Source organism: Pholcus phalangioides, unplaced genomic scaffold, assembly GCF_987345545.1.
Source record: "Pholcus phalangioides strain wild (caught in Gottingen) unplaced genomic scaffold, Ppha-v1.0 ptg000003l_1, whole genome shotgun sequence".
Lineage (NCBI taxonomy): Eukaryota > Metazoa > Arthropoda > Arachnida > Araneae > Pholcidae > Pholcus > Pholcus phalangioides.
The window spans coordinates 29,913,566-29,931,544 of NW_028301596.1; the positions used below are offsets into that span (position 1 = coordinate 29,913,566).

Genomic DNA, 17,979 nt, shown 5'->3' on the forward strand with positions numbered 1-17,979 from the left:
CCACACATGCACCTTGCCCATATTCCTCTGCAGAACTTCTAACGAACTGGTACATGTTGGAATGTGTGTGTTGTGAACTTGATGTGAAGCTTGTTTCTGCGTAATGCTTGTTATGTGTAGTGCTGCCATCTGCCACAAATTTTTCTCACTATGACTGAAGTGTAATAACTGAATAATTTTATTGTTGCCTGTTGTAAAGGCCTGTTGCTCTCTGTGGCGAGACTTTTTAATAGGGAGATCGGCTCACATTGACACCTTGGAACCACAGAAAACCAACTTCAGCCAACCACTACTGCGGCGATGGTGAGGTTCGAACCTAGATCCTCGCAACGCGTGTCTGTCACTATGACCACTCAACCAGATTTTTTGGCTCCCTAGCAAAGGAGTTTCAGACTTGCTTATGTCTTTATAATGGTTTGTCACTTCTTTAATGATGCCAGTGTTATTTATGATAGTTCATGCTTTTATAATGGTTTAACACTTTTTCAATAATTAAGTAATTAAAGACAATCCAGGCAGCACCGGGTAATAGCTAGTACTATATCTTATATATAAATGTGAAAGTATGTATGTTCTTTATACAAATCTACAGTTTTAGACCGATCGTCGCCAGATTTTGCACATATACAAAACAGGTCCGGGATTGAACCGTAGGCTACTTTAAAACTTCGTCAGAGCTGGGCAAATGCCCGAAACTGGCGAAAAACTGTCGGGCAACAATAGTTTTGGGGCCTCAACAAACACTTTCGAACGTTTACTTTGGTTACCGTGGTTTCCAACAATGCGTTTCAGTCGTGAATATATGCCTTTACAATGGTTTGTCACATCTTTAATTCTGTTATTATAACGGTTTGTAACTTTTCCAATCCTCCCAGTAATTGAAGAAAACCTGGGAAGAGTGCCGGGTATTTCTGCTAGCCTATATAAAAGGGTGTGCTGTAAGTGCTAATGCTGGCTTTATCCCATCAACCGCCCATCGTAGAGGTATAGTTTCAATTCACAAAATGCTTAAAAGTAGTTTGAATAATATTCGCTGCACAAGTTGGACGTATGATGTCGCTAACAACAGAGAACAACAACTACGACGACAAAACTGGGAATAAAAATTTTCAACGTCAACTGACAAACTCAATGCTTGCCTCAAATCATCAACATTCTGGCACGAAGCTAAAAAATTATCATTATCCACCACATGCGAGTTCAACTGCAAAATGACTCAGCACTGCTATCATTTTCACATCAGTTGATCAAACTTGGAAATGGAAGAATTCCCGTAGACCCAAGCACTAGACTGATAACGTTCCCAAATGGATTTTGCCAGTTCTTATATATACATTTATAAACTCAGTTCAAGAACTTGCAAAGTCTTCCCAAACATTCAACAAAATCACCAAAACCATGAGTGGCTTTGTGAGAAAGCGATTCTGGCATCAAAAAATGACAGTGTGAACAAGATCAACGGAAAAATCCTAAAAATTACAAATCGGTTGACACTGTCACAGACACAGCGCAGACAGTGCTGTATCTGTGGATATTCCGGGTGTGCCACCACACAACTTGACCCTCAAAGTCGGAGAACCTATAATGCTTTTAAGAAATTTGGAGACACGATACTCTGCAATGGCAACAGACTCTGCGTGAAGAAATTGCACAATTACATCATTGAAGCAACAATTCTAACTGGATTTTGTGCCAAAGGAGAAGACGTCTTCATTCCACGCACCCCAATTATCACTGAAGAAATACCATTCACTTTCAAGCGATTACAGTTCCCGATTCGTTTAGCTTTTGCCATGACCATCAACAAAGCGCAAGGCCAGTTGTTAGTAATGGCAGGTATCAACCTACTTGAGCCCTTTTTTTCACACGGACAGCTTTACGTCGCCTGTTCGCGCGTTGGTAATCCCAAAATTTGTACATCTACACACCAGATGGACAAACAAAAATATTGTGTATCCACAAGCGATTGCCTCAAGTTTTTAATTAAAATATTTAAAAATGAAAGTAATTTTTTCTTGCTTAATATTAGTAATATTAGTTACTTAATTAGTAATATTTTGATTAAGAAATAATTAATAAGCTATATATATATATGTAAATTTTTTACAGGGTGGGCGACGTCGCCGGGTATCAGCTAGTATTTAAATAAGCTAGACATATCAAAAAAAAAAAACAGAGGAGAAGCAATTTTTATTTTCAAAAAGTTCCAAAATAATATGTTTTTGTATTTTTGGGGGAGGGGACTTGGTGATTCCCCGCACCAAGTTGATTACTGCCATGTCTCTTAATTTTTAAAATACAAAGCTCTTGCTAATCAGGCACATCAGATAAGGGTATGCTAGACCAGTGAGCAGGCATTAATTACCGGGGCGATGGAAGCTACAAGTATAACATAGGATCCTATGGGTTAGATTACACTGGGGGGGGGGGGGTGATGGGACAAAAAGGTTGGGAAGTCCCAAAGAACAAGTATCATGTTTTATTTTTAATATAACGACCCTCCCAATATAATGAGTATCTTCAACCCGTTACTCGTGAGCACCACAGAGCACCCCGAAACACCCAGAGTGCTCAGGTTTGATTTCATGCTCACGAGCACTTGAGACCAATGTTCTAATTAAACACCTTAGAGGAATTGCATTCAAGGATTGAAATAATCATTTCATGCATCTGTATGTTACTTGCCATACGAGTGCTCTTCTTTTGATGATGGGTACAGGCAGTGCTCGCGACTGAAAAAAGGTTGACCCCTGCAATATAACGTCTGTTTTCAACAGGATGAAGAGGGTCGTTATGTTGAGCATCAACTGTATAAACTTCAGTGTGTAGACATGCAAACATGGCATGTTTTCCTCTTCTATGACTAACTCTAGAATACTGACCTAGAAACTAACGTCTCAGAAACAGACGTACAGGAAGTTAGCATAGTTTTTATCAGCTACTATTCCAGGATTAAAAGAAACTTAGGATCACTAGATGGACCAGGCTAGCATACAGCCTGATTATCAAATCTACAATATAATGTTTTCATCAGATTCGATAATCGCACATGGAAAATTTTAGATGCCAATCAAACTAACCTAATCTGGAGCCAAAAATGGATTTTTAAGAAAAACGGTCCTAAATATTTTTTTTTTTTTACTGTACCAAGATTTATTTATTATCACTTCCTACATTGGAAGATGCACTGTCATGAACATAAAAAAACAATTATCGTCCATTTATGACTTAAATTTAAAACATTCATATATTATGGGAAATTTTAGTCGTCATGCCGATTTGGGATTCATCAAACCCTGTATCACTTAAAAAAGTCTTTCTTTATTCATTAAGTTTATAACAGAATATAAACAACTAATTCCACACAACACTTCAGAAAAGTTTATTATATATACACATATATCTCACAATCAGAAAATTAGTCTGCAGAAAGCTGGAGAAAATGTTAACTGTACATGATCACAGACGAGAGAACAAAACACTGATGATCTCAATTTTAATTCATTAATCAACGATGCATTGAAAACAAGATTATCTATAGTTGATAAATTTTTTCTATCAGCTCAAAGGATATGATATTCAATAATACGTTGGTAAATAACTTTTTTTTTTTTTTTCTCTCATTAGTTTACTATTGATTTCAGTCCATGTCATATTAAGGAAGATGTACTTTCAATATATTTGACCACAGTGTTTAAATTTAAATCTTCATAGACACATTATTGAATATTTATATCGAAAACTTCCACTTCAACTTGGATACTATAGACCAGCGGCTCTCAACTGGTGCTTCGCGGAGCCCTTGGGGCTCTTTGTGAACTCTCCAGGGGCTCCGCAGCCACTCAATGAAAATAAAAAAAGAGTAAAATGAAAAAACAAATAAAAAATAGCTATGAATATTTTTAAATAGCAAAAATAAATGAGTAACTTTAATGAATTAAAAAATAGGCCTACAGGGCTCCACCATGGAATTTTTTTACTAAAAAAACACTGCGCGAATCAAAAAAGGTTGAGAACCACTGCTATAGACTCTTTTACTTTTATTTGACCTGACTAATGATAACAAATTTTCTGCCAAAAAAAATTGATAATTCATTCCCATTAGGAAAAAAAAAAAGAGCATACACCCCCCCCCCCCCCAGTAAAAAAATAAAGTAGAGCATTGATTATCCGAATACCGGTTAACCGATGTAAGACACGATACAAAATAAATGCAGTTTTGTGTTTAATATAAATTAGTTTCATATTGCTTTTATGACACTGGTACAAATTTTTTTCCATGAATGATCGGTTATCCAAAAAAATCAATTATCCAATTCCTCAATTGTTTCGGATAATCAATGCTCTACTGTACATTTAAATTATATTTCTTTTGATATATATATCAGTGCATGCATACTCTGGCTCTCCAGAAAATCTTTTTTTGGCAAGCACAGCAATTTTGAAAAATCATTATTTTAATGTGCTATAAGATTTGAAATGCAATTTCATATTTTCCTATTGAGAGAGATGTGATCCCAAATATCAATGCAAATGTTTTTCAATAGCTGGCTGATGCAAAGATGAATTTAGGAACAAAAATTCAACTGCCCTTGTGGGAATCGAATCCATGTCCTTTCACTTGATAGAGAAGTGCCCTAGAGCAGTGGTTCTCAACCTTTGAAAGCCCACAGCGTAAGCTAGATAAATTCCTTTTGCAAAAAAAGTGAAAACGGGAAGAAAAGCTCGAGCAAAATGCTACAATGCTAATGATTGATGGTTGGATGTCTACTCGTTTCATACCTCCCGTACGCATTCTTGCAAAAAAGTGGCTACTACTTCTTTCGCCTTCTAAGATTTTTTTTTTTTTGCATTTTTCTTAAACCCTGCCACACCCCAGAAGTACCCATGTTGTAAATCAGTTTTGGCAAATTGGAAAAACATTTTCCAATAATTTTAAGTGCCAGCTAGATTTCTTAGGCACCAAGCAAGGGTTTTTAAAAGAACAGTTCTGAATAATATTTATGCAACTGATCCCTTTCAATGTAGAAAGACGCATTACCATGAAATCAGAAAATGTGAAGTCAAATTAAGACTAACCAATTAATAGAAAATTTTCAATGTGAATACAGAAGCACCTGGGATTTGTCAAGCCCTATCATAGACGCTTATTCTTAAATTTAAGAGCAAAAATTTATTCTCTTTAATTATTTTATTTTGTTTGCAACACGGTTGTGACTATTGTTTGATATACATAGGCCTCTACTTGATGTATTACAATTTATTTTATCGTCTATCTTATTTTTTATTAGTGAACTTTCACTATAACGATATCTTTCGTGAAACAAATTTGATTTGAAAAATTAATATTTCGAAAAGTAATATTTTGATCTTCAAACTTTTGTAAGATTCATGTTTCATATGAATACCATCATCTTGTGATGAAATTCCTTTATTAATTATATATTTCATGTGAAAAATGATTGATTTCATGCACCGAATATAAACACATATCAAACATGACTAATTTACTAGTACTATGGAGCCTGTTAAGCTGCACATAAAAAAATTCATATAAATATGTTCGATTTTGCAAGGACAGGATTGACATCACTGAATTAAGGGAATGTTGTACGAGATCTAAATTTTATCATTATCACACTTGTTCATTTCCCGATTTTAACTTTCGTTATTGACCCCAAAGCAGAATGTGCCAAAATGTCGACGTACGTTGCAGAACAATCTGGAAGAATTTTAAGAATAGTGTAGGAAAACGCTATTATGTATATGTAAATTTTTACCGCAGAACATTTTCAGTCAGCTGAGGACTCGTTGCAGAACATCGCAAAACATTCTGCTTTGGGGGTTATTGATTTCTTTGACTACAATTGATGCATGTTATGACAAATGGGAGAAATTAGTTATTATGCATAATAACCAGATTAGGTCCCACAGTGATTAGAAAATCAGTGTATTGGCACCTAAAATTCCTAATAAGTGATTGTTAAATTGAAGTCTATGGCAAACACTAATTTTTCTGATTTACCGATGGTACATTTTTTAAATATAAGAAAGGCACATAGAGTCCCAGAACTGTAAAAGAAAACATTACTTAAGACTTGTTTTCAGCTCATAAGAAATTTGGCTGATGCCTTTTTCTTTGATTGGTCAAGCCTTGCTGGTTATTATACATAATTACATATTGACCAGATTTATCACACCTACCATAACACATACATGACAAAACAGATCTATCATCGTTTACTATTTGGAAAACATGACCATACAATTATATGGTCTGCGCTCTTAATAATGTTGCTGGCATGCCGAGAGTCGTATATAAAAATTTTCCCCCAAAAAAAAACCCCCCCAACATGAAAAATCAATTTGCAAAATTTAATTCTCCTGGGTAGGAAACCAGAATTCCAAAGCTGTAATTCCAGGGACCACAATATAACTAGACTACCAACTTCAGGCCCCCAAGCTTTAAAAGTCCTCAGATGAACTTATTAAATGTATAAATAAAATAGTTCCTCATTATAATGCACATTTAGTTAGTGTCATTCATTAGAACCACTGTTCAAAATTGTAGAACTTCATTAGAACCTGGATAAAGTTTTCAGTTATGTAATTTCTTTTACTGGCAACACAGATGGTACTATAATAACACCTGGGCCATATATATGTTAATTGGCTCCTGCAGAGCAGTACAGCCCTTCATAAAAATATTGATCTGCAAGATCATTGTAATAATTTTGAGAAGCCAATATTGTTAGTTTGTAAAGACTAAAATCTATTATGTTTAAACAAATACAAATTAAATCAAATTAAAAACAAAAAAATAAACTTGTCAATGTTTTAAACCTCATCTCGCAACACCACATAAAAAATGCATGTGAAAACTAATACTGAAGCATGTTATGCACTGAATTCAAAAATTGGAAAATAAAGACTGGCGTGAAACAAATACAACACTGTGGCAGAAAGGTAAGATGCAAAAGGATAAAAAAATTGGTGTAACTTTATCATAAATTAGATTGTCAATTTAAAAAAAAAAGATTTTTACAGGTAAAAATATATAAACTAAGAAAAAATAAATAAAAGCGAAAGAATACTACCACGATTACAAGTTATAGATAAAGCATGAAGGAAAATTTCAGGATATGCTTGCTACCATGTATATTACATTCCTATCACTAACAGGGAAAAAATTTCATACAAAATTATGTGTCCTATATGCATGATTAAGACAAGTAATATATTAGACTGCTTCGGTAACAAATTTTAATTGAAACAACAAAAAACAAATTATTCTATGATGCACACCAAGTATTTTTTTTCAAAGCACGAGATCTATTAAATGCTCATTCACTGGTGAGAAGCTATTTGAATCTATTTCAAAATATTTACTAACACCAGGTAATATGTATAACAAGGGTTCCTTACACCTTGATACTTGATTTTACTTAAAGCACTAAGCATTTAATTCACTAACACATGGTCAAAGGAATGGTACAAGATATTCTACTGTAAACCATTGATAAACAAAGGCTATTATATTAACACTATCAGTTGGGGGTTAATATCTGTAAAATTTTGTAGAATATCAAGGGAATACCTGCTTCAAAAAGTGAATAACTCAATAAACAACTAAAAAACACAATATTAATTAGAAAATAGAGTAAAAAAGGAACAAAAAGATAGAAATAGAGCTGCACATGCTCCCAAGAAGGCTTGGTAGCCTAAGTTATTTAATTCCATAGCAAAAATGGGTACCCTTGAAAATCAATTTTTTTTCACCTTAAAAGCTTCAACATGATATTCTCGAAGTAACACACAAAGAATTAGTATGGAACAACATCTATATTACTTGTTTTATCAACATTTTAGGGGATGATAATTGAACTAAGCTAATGAACACAATATTTTGATCCCCAGTTAGCCCCCAAAATAAGACAAATATACACTACCAAGGTTCAAGTACAGTACACCACAAGACATAAGACGCTGAATAAAATGACAAGAACAATTTTAAGAAGCATTTTTACGAGTTATGATGTAAATAAACATGAGATCAACATTGAAAAATGTGATAAACAGATCGGATACACGAAACGTCGAAATATGCTAATACGATCTCCACATACGCTATTCCATATGAAATTCCAAACATCGAAGCAGCATTTATCACAAAATTAATAAACAAAAAGCCATTCAAAACGATTAATAAACATTAAAGTGTCGAAATACTTACGTGATGTGGTGCCTCCATGTTATGAACGTTTGCCCCCGATCGGGACGAAGATGAAATCGAAGTCCTTTCACCGACAACTTAAATTTAAGTAACGGAGGGTTTATGTTTGCGTAATATTTGCGAATTTCAATCGAAAGTATCCAATAAGTACCATAACAACAGCTGACATGTCGATTTAAACATTCCTAACCAAGATGGCAGACGTGCAACACCGCAGCCATTTTCCTACATATTCGTTAGGCCTCGCGGTCGCATCTCCGATCCAAGCTCATTTAGCAAACGCTTAAAAAAATTAATCTCACGAAATTGTTACTAAAAAATTTGGTAAATTCAAAGCTTTAGGAAGAGATTTCAAGTATTCCAAAACGGTTATGCCCGATTGAGGTTGCAACTTTCACACACACAACAAGGACTGCACCATAGTGGCTTTCTTTCAACTTTTTTGATAATGACGTAGCAATCTCGCGGTTTCTCGCGAGACCAGCGGGCAATCCGGTTTGCGCTGTGGGCTCCTTCATATATAAAATTTTTCCGTATATATATAATGAACGAATAAAAAAGAAATATCTACTATCTTTGTTTATATAGGTACGAATGCATTTTAAAGTCACAGATTAAAATTTTTTTTCTTAATCTCACCACTGCGCTGATCGATTTCATGGGGGGGGGGGGGGGGGCGTGTGTGTAACACAATATCGTCATTTTCATCTTTAAAACGAATCGATGAAAAAGGATGGACAATATGCATTTCTTAGCATCACTGAGAATGAACCTTTTAAAGCAACTTGAAATCATGATCTTGGAAAATAACAGATCAACATCAGAGTGCAGCTCAGACGTGAGGGGAGTTGGCAATGTTCAAATTTCCAGTTTTCTCTTATATTATAGAAAACTACACAGTGAATATCTTGTAATTTAAGACAGGAAATCAATTTTTACCTGGACACGTTTTTAAACAAGAATACATGATATGCTAAAATATGAACAATTTGGTTTTGTTTCAACATGACACGCATATCTATATCAATAACTGTTATTAGCATCGACAAAATAAGCTCAAGCTTTCAAATATATGAATATGGCATCAGATTATGTACAGCTGAACTTTGATAACTAGACACACTCATGGATAACTTGATATCCCACAGTAAGTTAACATTTATAATTTCTATGGTTGGCACAATACTAAATTCAATGGGAGAAATCGTTGCATTTGTATAAAATGTAACAACACATGACCACCACATCCTGCTAAAGTATACTATGATTTATAGAGCACTATCACAACTCCTTTTCAGAAATTGCTGATGCGTTGATCACTTCGAAATATTTTACGTTACTCTGTGATTCAATAAGCACATAATTTTTGTTTGATATGTGCAAAGATTCTTCCCTACACATTTGGGTAGAGTTACTTCCCATTATTCCTCAATTAGGAACCTGAAATTAGGCCCAAAAAGAATATTATTACTGCTCATTCACAAATAACATCTATTAAAAATATGCTTTTTGGGACTAATTCGGGATAACTCTGAATATGAAAAATTTATACAAAAAATTACAGACCAAAACATTTTATGAATTTGTAGATAATAAAATATAGAATTGTTCAACAATATTCAGGCACATATACATAAACAATTTTTAAAAATCATTAAAGGTAAAATGAGGTAAAACCTTACTAACTAGACTTTAGCAGACATATTTTTCTGTGTTGAGTTATCAAGGTTCCACTGTATTAACATTAAAGTTTCATTACTTGAAATGTAACAGACATTTGACCAATCCTTGACTTGATATAATATATTCAGTGGATCTCGCTTATAACATTTTTCAAAAAACTGTCTAATTTAACTGGATAATGTCATACTATGCATGAAAACATAAGTAGGATTCACTGTATATATCATTACCTTGGCGATATATTGAAATATGGAAAGAATGCTGGCAATTCAAAAAGTAATTGAGAAAAAATTCTTCTCTAAAATGTTAGATGTTTTGAAAAAATGGGACAATGGCTGTCGATATGGTTGGCATGCTGCAGAGTGACAGGTGAAGAAAAAAAAAAGTCAGCCTAATAAAAAAATTAGAGAAATAGGTTCAACTGTAGTAATGTTTTGCATTTGATCAAAAAAAAAGTCAGAAGCAGCGACATTCAGAATTTTTCAGGCGGCTTTAGGGAAAGTATAAAGCTGAAAGAAATATTCTGACGAGGACCACAATTCAAAAACATGGAAAAGCTGGATTTGTTTCATCATCAAGGGCTATATTTACAAGGGGGGGGGGGAGAGATAAGCAGACTATAGTCCAAGGCAACAAATCAAAATGAGAGGTAAACTTGGAGAATTAGTGGTCAACAAAATCAGATTAGAATGAGGGGGACGACAACTATAAATGTGCTTCTGGATAGGTGTCTATCAGCATTGACTACCTAAGTAATTACAAACAATGATCAGACAATTTTGATCGAAAATCATGGGAATCATCACCATATATCTGGAACAAAAAAATATTTTCATATTTTCACAATCTGATTGTACCATCCACTGTATGGCACAGACATCCATCCTTGCAATGGCCACATGCCGAACTTGAGAAAGAATTTATAGAGTGCAATATTTGTGGGACAATACTACCTGAACAGCATAACTAGTTTTGAAGAGGCTGTCTTTCAAATGATGTTTATAGAATCTACTGATTAGGTTTATCTTTGCTTAGAGTGAAATACAAAATCAACAATGCATTGCATAATTATAAGCAGTGCATCACTCCAATAACCATAACAAACTCAAGGTAAATAGCTCAAGAATATGCTCATGTTAAGAGACTGTCAAAATAAAGCAAGAACCATTTTTCAAGTGTATGTGATGAATGATCACTCAAATAATCCAAATAGCAATCACTTTCAGAATAACCTATCAATATCACATAAAACACAAATAGTATGAATACTGTATATAAAATTTACACATGAAAATTAAGGGACTTAAGAAACAAAAACAAATGTCAGATTGAAACAATCAAAGTAAAAGGCAATATCAGGAGTCATTATATACATAATATGAATTGAAAATTGAGCTTTTAAACTACTACATAAAACATATGTGTGTTCATCCTTTTTCAACAGTACTTTGAATTAATACCATTATTTATACATAAATTTATACTGTTGTGCAATAGACTAAACTTCAGGGAAATAGAAAAAAAGGAAATTCACTGAACTAATAAATCACACATGCATTATTCCTCTGAAGACAGTGTTTTATATGCATATATGCAACCACACATATACATCAAGTTCTTCGATAACATGTCTAGTACACACATGCAAAGAAATTTTCAACATATTTTAACCCTTCAAGCACGCCTGTCATTTCAACTTTTTCCATGGGGGAAGGCAAAGAAATAGCATAATCAAATTCCTATTGCATTTTTCAAAGCACCCCCTCCCAAATGACGAGCTTGCCTTTAAGCTGCAGAGTTGATAATTTATAGTTCAAACAATATCTCACATCGTTAGAAATCTTGTATTAGCATTGACAAGTCTAGATATTTTGTGAAGTTGATTTTTCAAGGGAATGCTTTTGCCAATACCCTTCAGTTTGCACCTGCTAAATATAGGAAGAAAGGCTATTTTATTTTAAAAAGTTATGACATTTTGAGTGTGATTTCTGCTGTGCTGTTTAAAAGATTAAACACAAATAAATGTTTTTTTTCTTTTTCACTGGTTTATATGACAAAATATGTGTCTTGAAAACGTGTTGAAAATTCCTTCAAATTAAAACCAGACAAAATTTCTTTTTGGATAATAATGTCTAGTATAACTCGGTGGCCTGCTAGCTTTACCAAAATTTTTCACACCTCTGGAAGGTTGACAATGCCTGCCCTAAAGTTTACACGAATGGTACAAATTACATACTCCATGTTAAACTTTGGAGTTGGTTAAAATTTGGTAGCATTTTGAAGTCACGGCCGCATATGCCCAAGTCTATTAGAATGAAAAGGGGGTAGCCCCTCCCTCAGCATAAATTCATGCCCAAATCTAAAAACTGCATTCAGACAACTAAACAGATGCACAAACATTGTAGAAAATTAGCTAACCTTCAGATGAAAGAATGTTTGTTCAACTCTAACTGTTCCCATCATGAATAGATAACTAACATGTTATGCTGCTGAATCATTTTTTAATTCATTTCTGTGATAAAGCCAAAAAAAAAATAATAATAATAATAATAAGCTCTAAACACAAGCTATAAACACAATAAAAGCTATAAACACAACACAGAATCCTATGATTAATTATTTGGCTTAACAAATAGGGCAATGGGAGAATAAGTTTACATGACTGATTTAAATTATTGATATTTAATTTCTCATATGTCTTTTGGCCAAGTCTGAAAGAACTAGAACATTAGACAATTTCATTACATGAGGATGCAGACAATTTTCAAAATAAAATTAGAGTACTTCATATGTGACATACACAGTCGAGCCACATCAATGTAGTCACCAGAAAGGCACCCAATCCAAGAAAAACAGTTCTGAGAAGTAATAAGGTAGTCTGGAAGTAACACAATATGATGCTGGAAGATTTTTTAATTATCTTATTATCCAAGCAGACTATTGTCCATTCAATAGCTTTTGGAAGATATATGGAAGGCAGAGGAAATTGGGTCAAAACATGTTTGATTTTCAGACATTTAAAGGTAACGTGATATCTCCTTTACCTCTAATATCCAACATGCCTGGAAAAGTCTGCCCCTTTTTTGAAATCTGAACAAACAACATTTTTAACCTGTGATGGTAACTGTAGATGTAAGCATTCTGAAAAGTGTAACTACTAGTTAACTGAACATGCACCTCGTACACATTCCTGAGGAATTTTTTATGAATCAGTACATGTCGGAACATGTTGTGTATGTATACGCATGATCCTAATGTATTTATGTTGTTGGAGTTGTGCTTGTTTCGTATTCTTGTTAGCGTTGTCACCTGTGTTCTATATTTTGAAGTGCTTGAATTTTCTTATATGCATATATCATGTTTTTTTTAAGGTCTGCCTACTCTCTAAGGAGAGACTATTCAAGTGGGAGACCGGCTCTCATTAATATCTTGAAGTTGAAAAATCGCAGAAAACCATCTTTAGTCAACAAACCCTGTACCACCAATGGGGTTCAAACCTGGATCCTCACGGTGATGATCCAGAAAAATACCTATGTGACTGCACAAGTAACAAACTGATACATTTCAGCTCATTTGCCTCAAGCAAGCTCATGATCATTAATTTAATTAGTTACATACAGGCGTAAATCTGGAGAGGGAGGACACTGCCAAAAATAAAATTGGAAATGAAAAAGCCTGTAAAATACAGAACACCCTTTACTCCCATTAATTCACCCTTCTTGACACATAGCCCTGAATCCATGCCTGGTGACATGCAATCGATCTGAGAAAATGGTAACAATAATGTGAATCAACTGTTTACATCTTTTGACAAAATCATAACTGTTTTTTATAGTCTTTATGCAAACAATTATTCAATACTTTTTATACACTTCCATGTACCCACACACAAATAAAATGTGTGAAAAAAAATAACAGTTTCTCGATATGTGAGAAATAGGATAACCTACATATAATATGGTAGACTCTAAAAACGTTCATTATATAGTTCAGTTTATACAAAGATATTTATCATCAATATCTCATTCATCATCAATCATAATATAAAAAATAACTTGATAGTACAGTTCACAATTGAATTCATTATATCATGTTAGGCAGCAATAACTTTTTTGAATATTCATAAGCTTATCAAAGCCGCGCAAACTTGAACACTTTGAAAAATTTCATGTTCAAACTGTTAATCGTATATATGATGGGTAAAAATGTTCTTAATGTATGCAAATAATGTACCACATGGGAAATTGGTACCAAAATAATGAAAAAATGAATGGCTGCATTAATCATAACTTTTTATCAGATAACAAATTATAAAGATTTAAAAAAAAATTAATTGTAATCATAATTTCAGCTCAGCATATAAATGTTTTATTTTTTCAACATGATCGCTTATATTTGAAATCCAAATTATTAATTCAAACATATCTCGCACACTATATAAGATGGAAAGCATAAACAAAGGGGAAATCATTTATAATGGTGAAATGATTTAGTTCAATTTGCTCTAGCGACTAAGTTTAAAAAAATCTAAGTTTCATCTACACAAGTGACAATCATCTTCATGGGTCAGCATTGTGTGTGAAGAATCACATTTAGAATAACAAAGATTAAACCTCGGCTGAGCCAGCAACCATACAGCTAATCAAATAGTTTTAAGTACTGTCCAGTAATTACACCAGATTGTATAAGTGCATAAATATAAGATCTATCTTTGCTATCATATCACTTGGTCACAACTATTTTACTTGAGCTGGTGAAATGTACAGTTTTATGACCAATCAAATAAAAGCCAAACACTCCGAAATAATTATCAAAATAAGATATTAAAAAAATACTGAAACTTTTCAAGGGCATTTCCAATATGTATTAACATTTTATAATAAAATATATGAAAATCAATTGAGTTTTACTATTCATAAAATGCTAACAAATAGCCCAAGTTCCATCACAATGTTTAATGCATATGGTGGAAAAAGTTAATGTTAATTTTGAAAGCAATTTTGATAACAAACAAAGAATGTTAAAGATATTCTAAAGGCACATCCAATATATTTTCTAAGACAACAAAATAAAAATCAATGAACTGTGAGTACTGTACCAAGAAAAAAAAATTATAAAAACCTCAAACTTTTTTGATACTCGATTTCTTTCATACGTAGGTATAACTTAGAGACACTATAATAAAATCGTAGACCTATTAGATGTGAAGTTTAGACTTTTATTACTTTGAATTTGAAGATTCTTTTCGATGTTTTTTCAAGTAATGGCATTAAATTGTTATAGATAATATATTTTTTTAATGAGTAATCAATCATTGCACAAAAAAAAAACTATTTTATTCAGATTCTGAAAATGAAAAATACATGCCTAAAAATAGGCTCAATGCATATATAGCATGTACCCAAGTTCTGCATTATGAAATTTGCTACAAACGCCTCTGTTTCCTTGGTCTCTTTCCACCATCAGAAATTGGAGTAGTGTCAGTGATAGATACTATATTCATACCGCCCATCTCAAGTCCTTTGATTGAGGCCTAGATGTGGGAGAAAGAGGGGGAAAAAAATCAAGATCAACCTTAGAGATATTAAATTTATTCCAAATATCTTCACATTAATCTGAAGTCGGAAATGCGCAAAGTGGCCAGCCACACAAAGATGCCAGACTTCAATATGCACTCGAACCACAACATATTAAAGAGCGAATTTCATGTTCAGAAACAAAACTTACTAAAATGGCTTGCTAGTAGATTTGTGACCACCACAAGCATTTTGACATTTGAAAGAAGAGTTTGCCATCAGACAACACAGGGTTAAATAGACAACACCCCCCCCCTGAATCAAAGGACAGATGACTGAGCAACACTGCAATTAGACACCTTTATAAAACAAACTGGTCTAAAATGAAATATTATTTTAGTTTCTTGATGTTCATTTTATACAGGTTCCACTGTAAAAGATTATGATGGGCCAATAAACACTTGCATTGCCTATTACAACTGATGTAAAGTTGATGTGATTGACAATAAATTGTCTTTTCAGTTGGAAAAAAGATTCTCTACCCCCCCCCCCCCCCCCAGAACAGAAATGCCATAAGATTGCCAGGATTTTGACCTTACTGTGAAATGCCTCGATAACATAGTTATGGTGTGAGGCTCCATTTCATTTGATAGCAAGGCCCTTTAGTAGTCTTTGGGGTTGGGGGGTCGACCCCTCACGAATACAAATTCTACACCTTCATCATGCAAATTGCCAAAAAATATAACTGGAAAAAAAAAATTATGAAAGACAAAGTAAAAGGATAAATATAATGTACAGTACTGTATTTGTTGGCCTATCTGCTGCGCAGCTTAAGTGAAACAGTTAAAAAGAGAGACATCAACAGTAGTAAAAAAAAAAAAAACCATCATGCATAAGTCTTACACCCGTTGCACTTTTCCATGATGAAATTTATTCATGCAATCAATGTTTTTCATATTATACAAACATACCAGGTGTACAAGTATGAAATGCGGATTTCAGAAAAGAGATGGTGCACCAATGCAGTTTGTGCTATAAAGGTTTGACACTGCGCCATCTTGTTGTGTCACCAACAAGTGTCAGATGTGCATGAGTGATAAATTGGAAAAGTGGGTGCATAGTGTTGTATTGTTGTGTTCAATATGTCGAAAGTTATACTGAACAAACAGCATTCGCGGACAGCACTAATTTTTTTGTTTTCATTTGAAGAAAACTGCTGCTGAATCATACCGATCACTTCGAGAAGCTTATGGTGAACATGCTCCATCGCAAGATACGTGTGAATGATGATTTCGGTGTTTCAAAGTGGCGACTTAGATGTTGCAGACAAGGAACATGGAAAACCGCCAAAAAAAAAGATGTGGAATTGGAAGCATTGTTGGATGAAGATGATACTACACAGACACAAAAACAGCTCGCAGAGCAATTGGGCGTTAGTCAACAAGCTGTTTTCAATTGCAATGCCCCATGACAATGTGAAATGCTCCTTGATAATGTTCAATGGTCAATGTGCAATGCTCCATCACATACAGCAAAAGCGGTTCGCGGCACGTTGGAAGCACTCAGCTGGAAGTTCTACCCTATGCAGCTTACTCACCAGACTTGGCTCCTTCCGATTACCACACTTGTTTGAATTGATGGGTCACGCGCTTTCCGAGCAGTGCTTTGGTTTGTACGAAGATGTTAAAAAATAGCTCGATGAATAGTTCGCAGCAAAAAGGGAAGATTTTTACTGGCGTGGTATTCACAAATTTCAGGAAAGATGGGGGAAATGTATAACAAGCAATGGGGCATACTTTGAATAAAGCACTTTTTATCATTCTTCCGAATTTAACGTGTTTTTTTTTGAAAAAAAATTCGCATTTCATACTTGTACACCTGGTACATTAATTAGAAAATGCTTGCTAATATTCAGAACCAATCCTGTGCAGCTGAAATGCCATTTAATTAGTTTATATTTGAATGCCATACTATTAATTTTCGTAGCTAATTTCTAGAAATGAGCTTTTTACATACAAAAGGCAGAACAGGCAACAGAAGGCAAGGTATTTCATGAATTCAAAACCCTACTAGAAAAAACTTTCTACAACCTGGAATTTCCTCAAAAAACTGACTGTGATATGATACCAGTATCAAAGTCAAGACTTGACAAATCCCAGGCCATGGCAATTGAAAAAGTGGTACAGGCTTCTTAATTATTCTACACATGGTTTTTTAACTGGACTCGCCAATGTAGCACCAAATTTTTGGAAAAGAAATGGATGAAGTCCTAATAAAAGATTATTTTTGACCATTTTTTCTTTAAAATTAATACTGTGGGCTCCTAAAAAGTTTTGCTGGTGCCTACATGATTTATCGATTTGTCAAGTCTTGGTTATGAAGTATTTGATGGAAGGTTTACAACATTCCATGGTCCATACATTGGTCCCATTCAAAATCTTAAATAGTTTGATCATACCTCCTCCAACACCTTCTTCACCAAACACTCTTTCAAAGAAAACATTCAAAGAATCAAGTTGCCCTTCATAGCTGAAGCTCAGCACGTAG

General features: G+C 33.9%; 2 protein-coding genes across 3 annotated transcripts in view; both read right to left on the reverse strand.

The window, feature by feature from the left end:
- The window catches only part of Chd1 (chromodomain-helicase-DNA-binding protein 1), a 95,784-nt gene extending 87,098 nt beyond the window's left edge, over positions 1 to 8,686 (reverse strand). The window contains exon 1 of the mRNA XM_089247456.1: positions 8,234 to 8,686. Coding sequence (XP_089103582.1) covers positions 8,234 to 8,251 — 18 coding nt within the window. The 5' untranslated portion in view covers positions 8,252 to 8,686. The remainder of the gene's footprint in view (positions 1 to 8,233) is intronic.
- Positions 8,687 to 15,230: 6,544 nt separating this feature from the next.
- Positions 15,231 to 17,979, reverse strand: part of mRpS11 (mitochondrial ribosomal protein S11) — a 52,758-nt gene continuing 50,009 nt past the window's right edge. For both annotated transcript variants that reach the window (XM_089247460.1, XM_089247459.1), the window contains exon 6: positions 15,231 to 15,449. In XM_089247460.1, the coding sequence (XP_089103586.1) occupies positions 15,342 to 15,449 (108 nt within the window). In that variant the 3' untranslated portion in view covers positions 15,231 to 15,341. The remainder of the gene's footprint in view (positions 15,450 to 17,979) is intronic.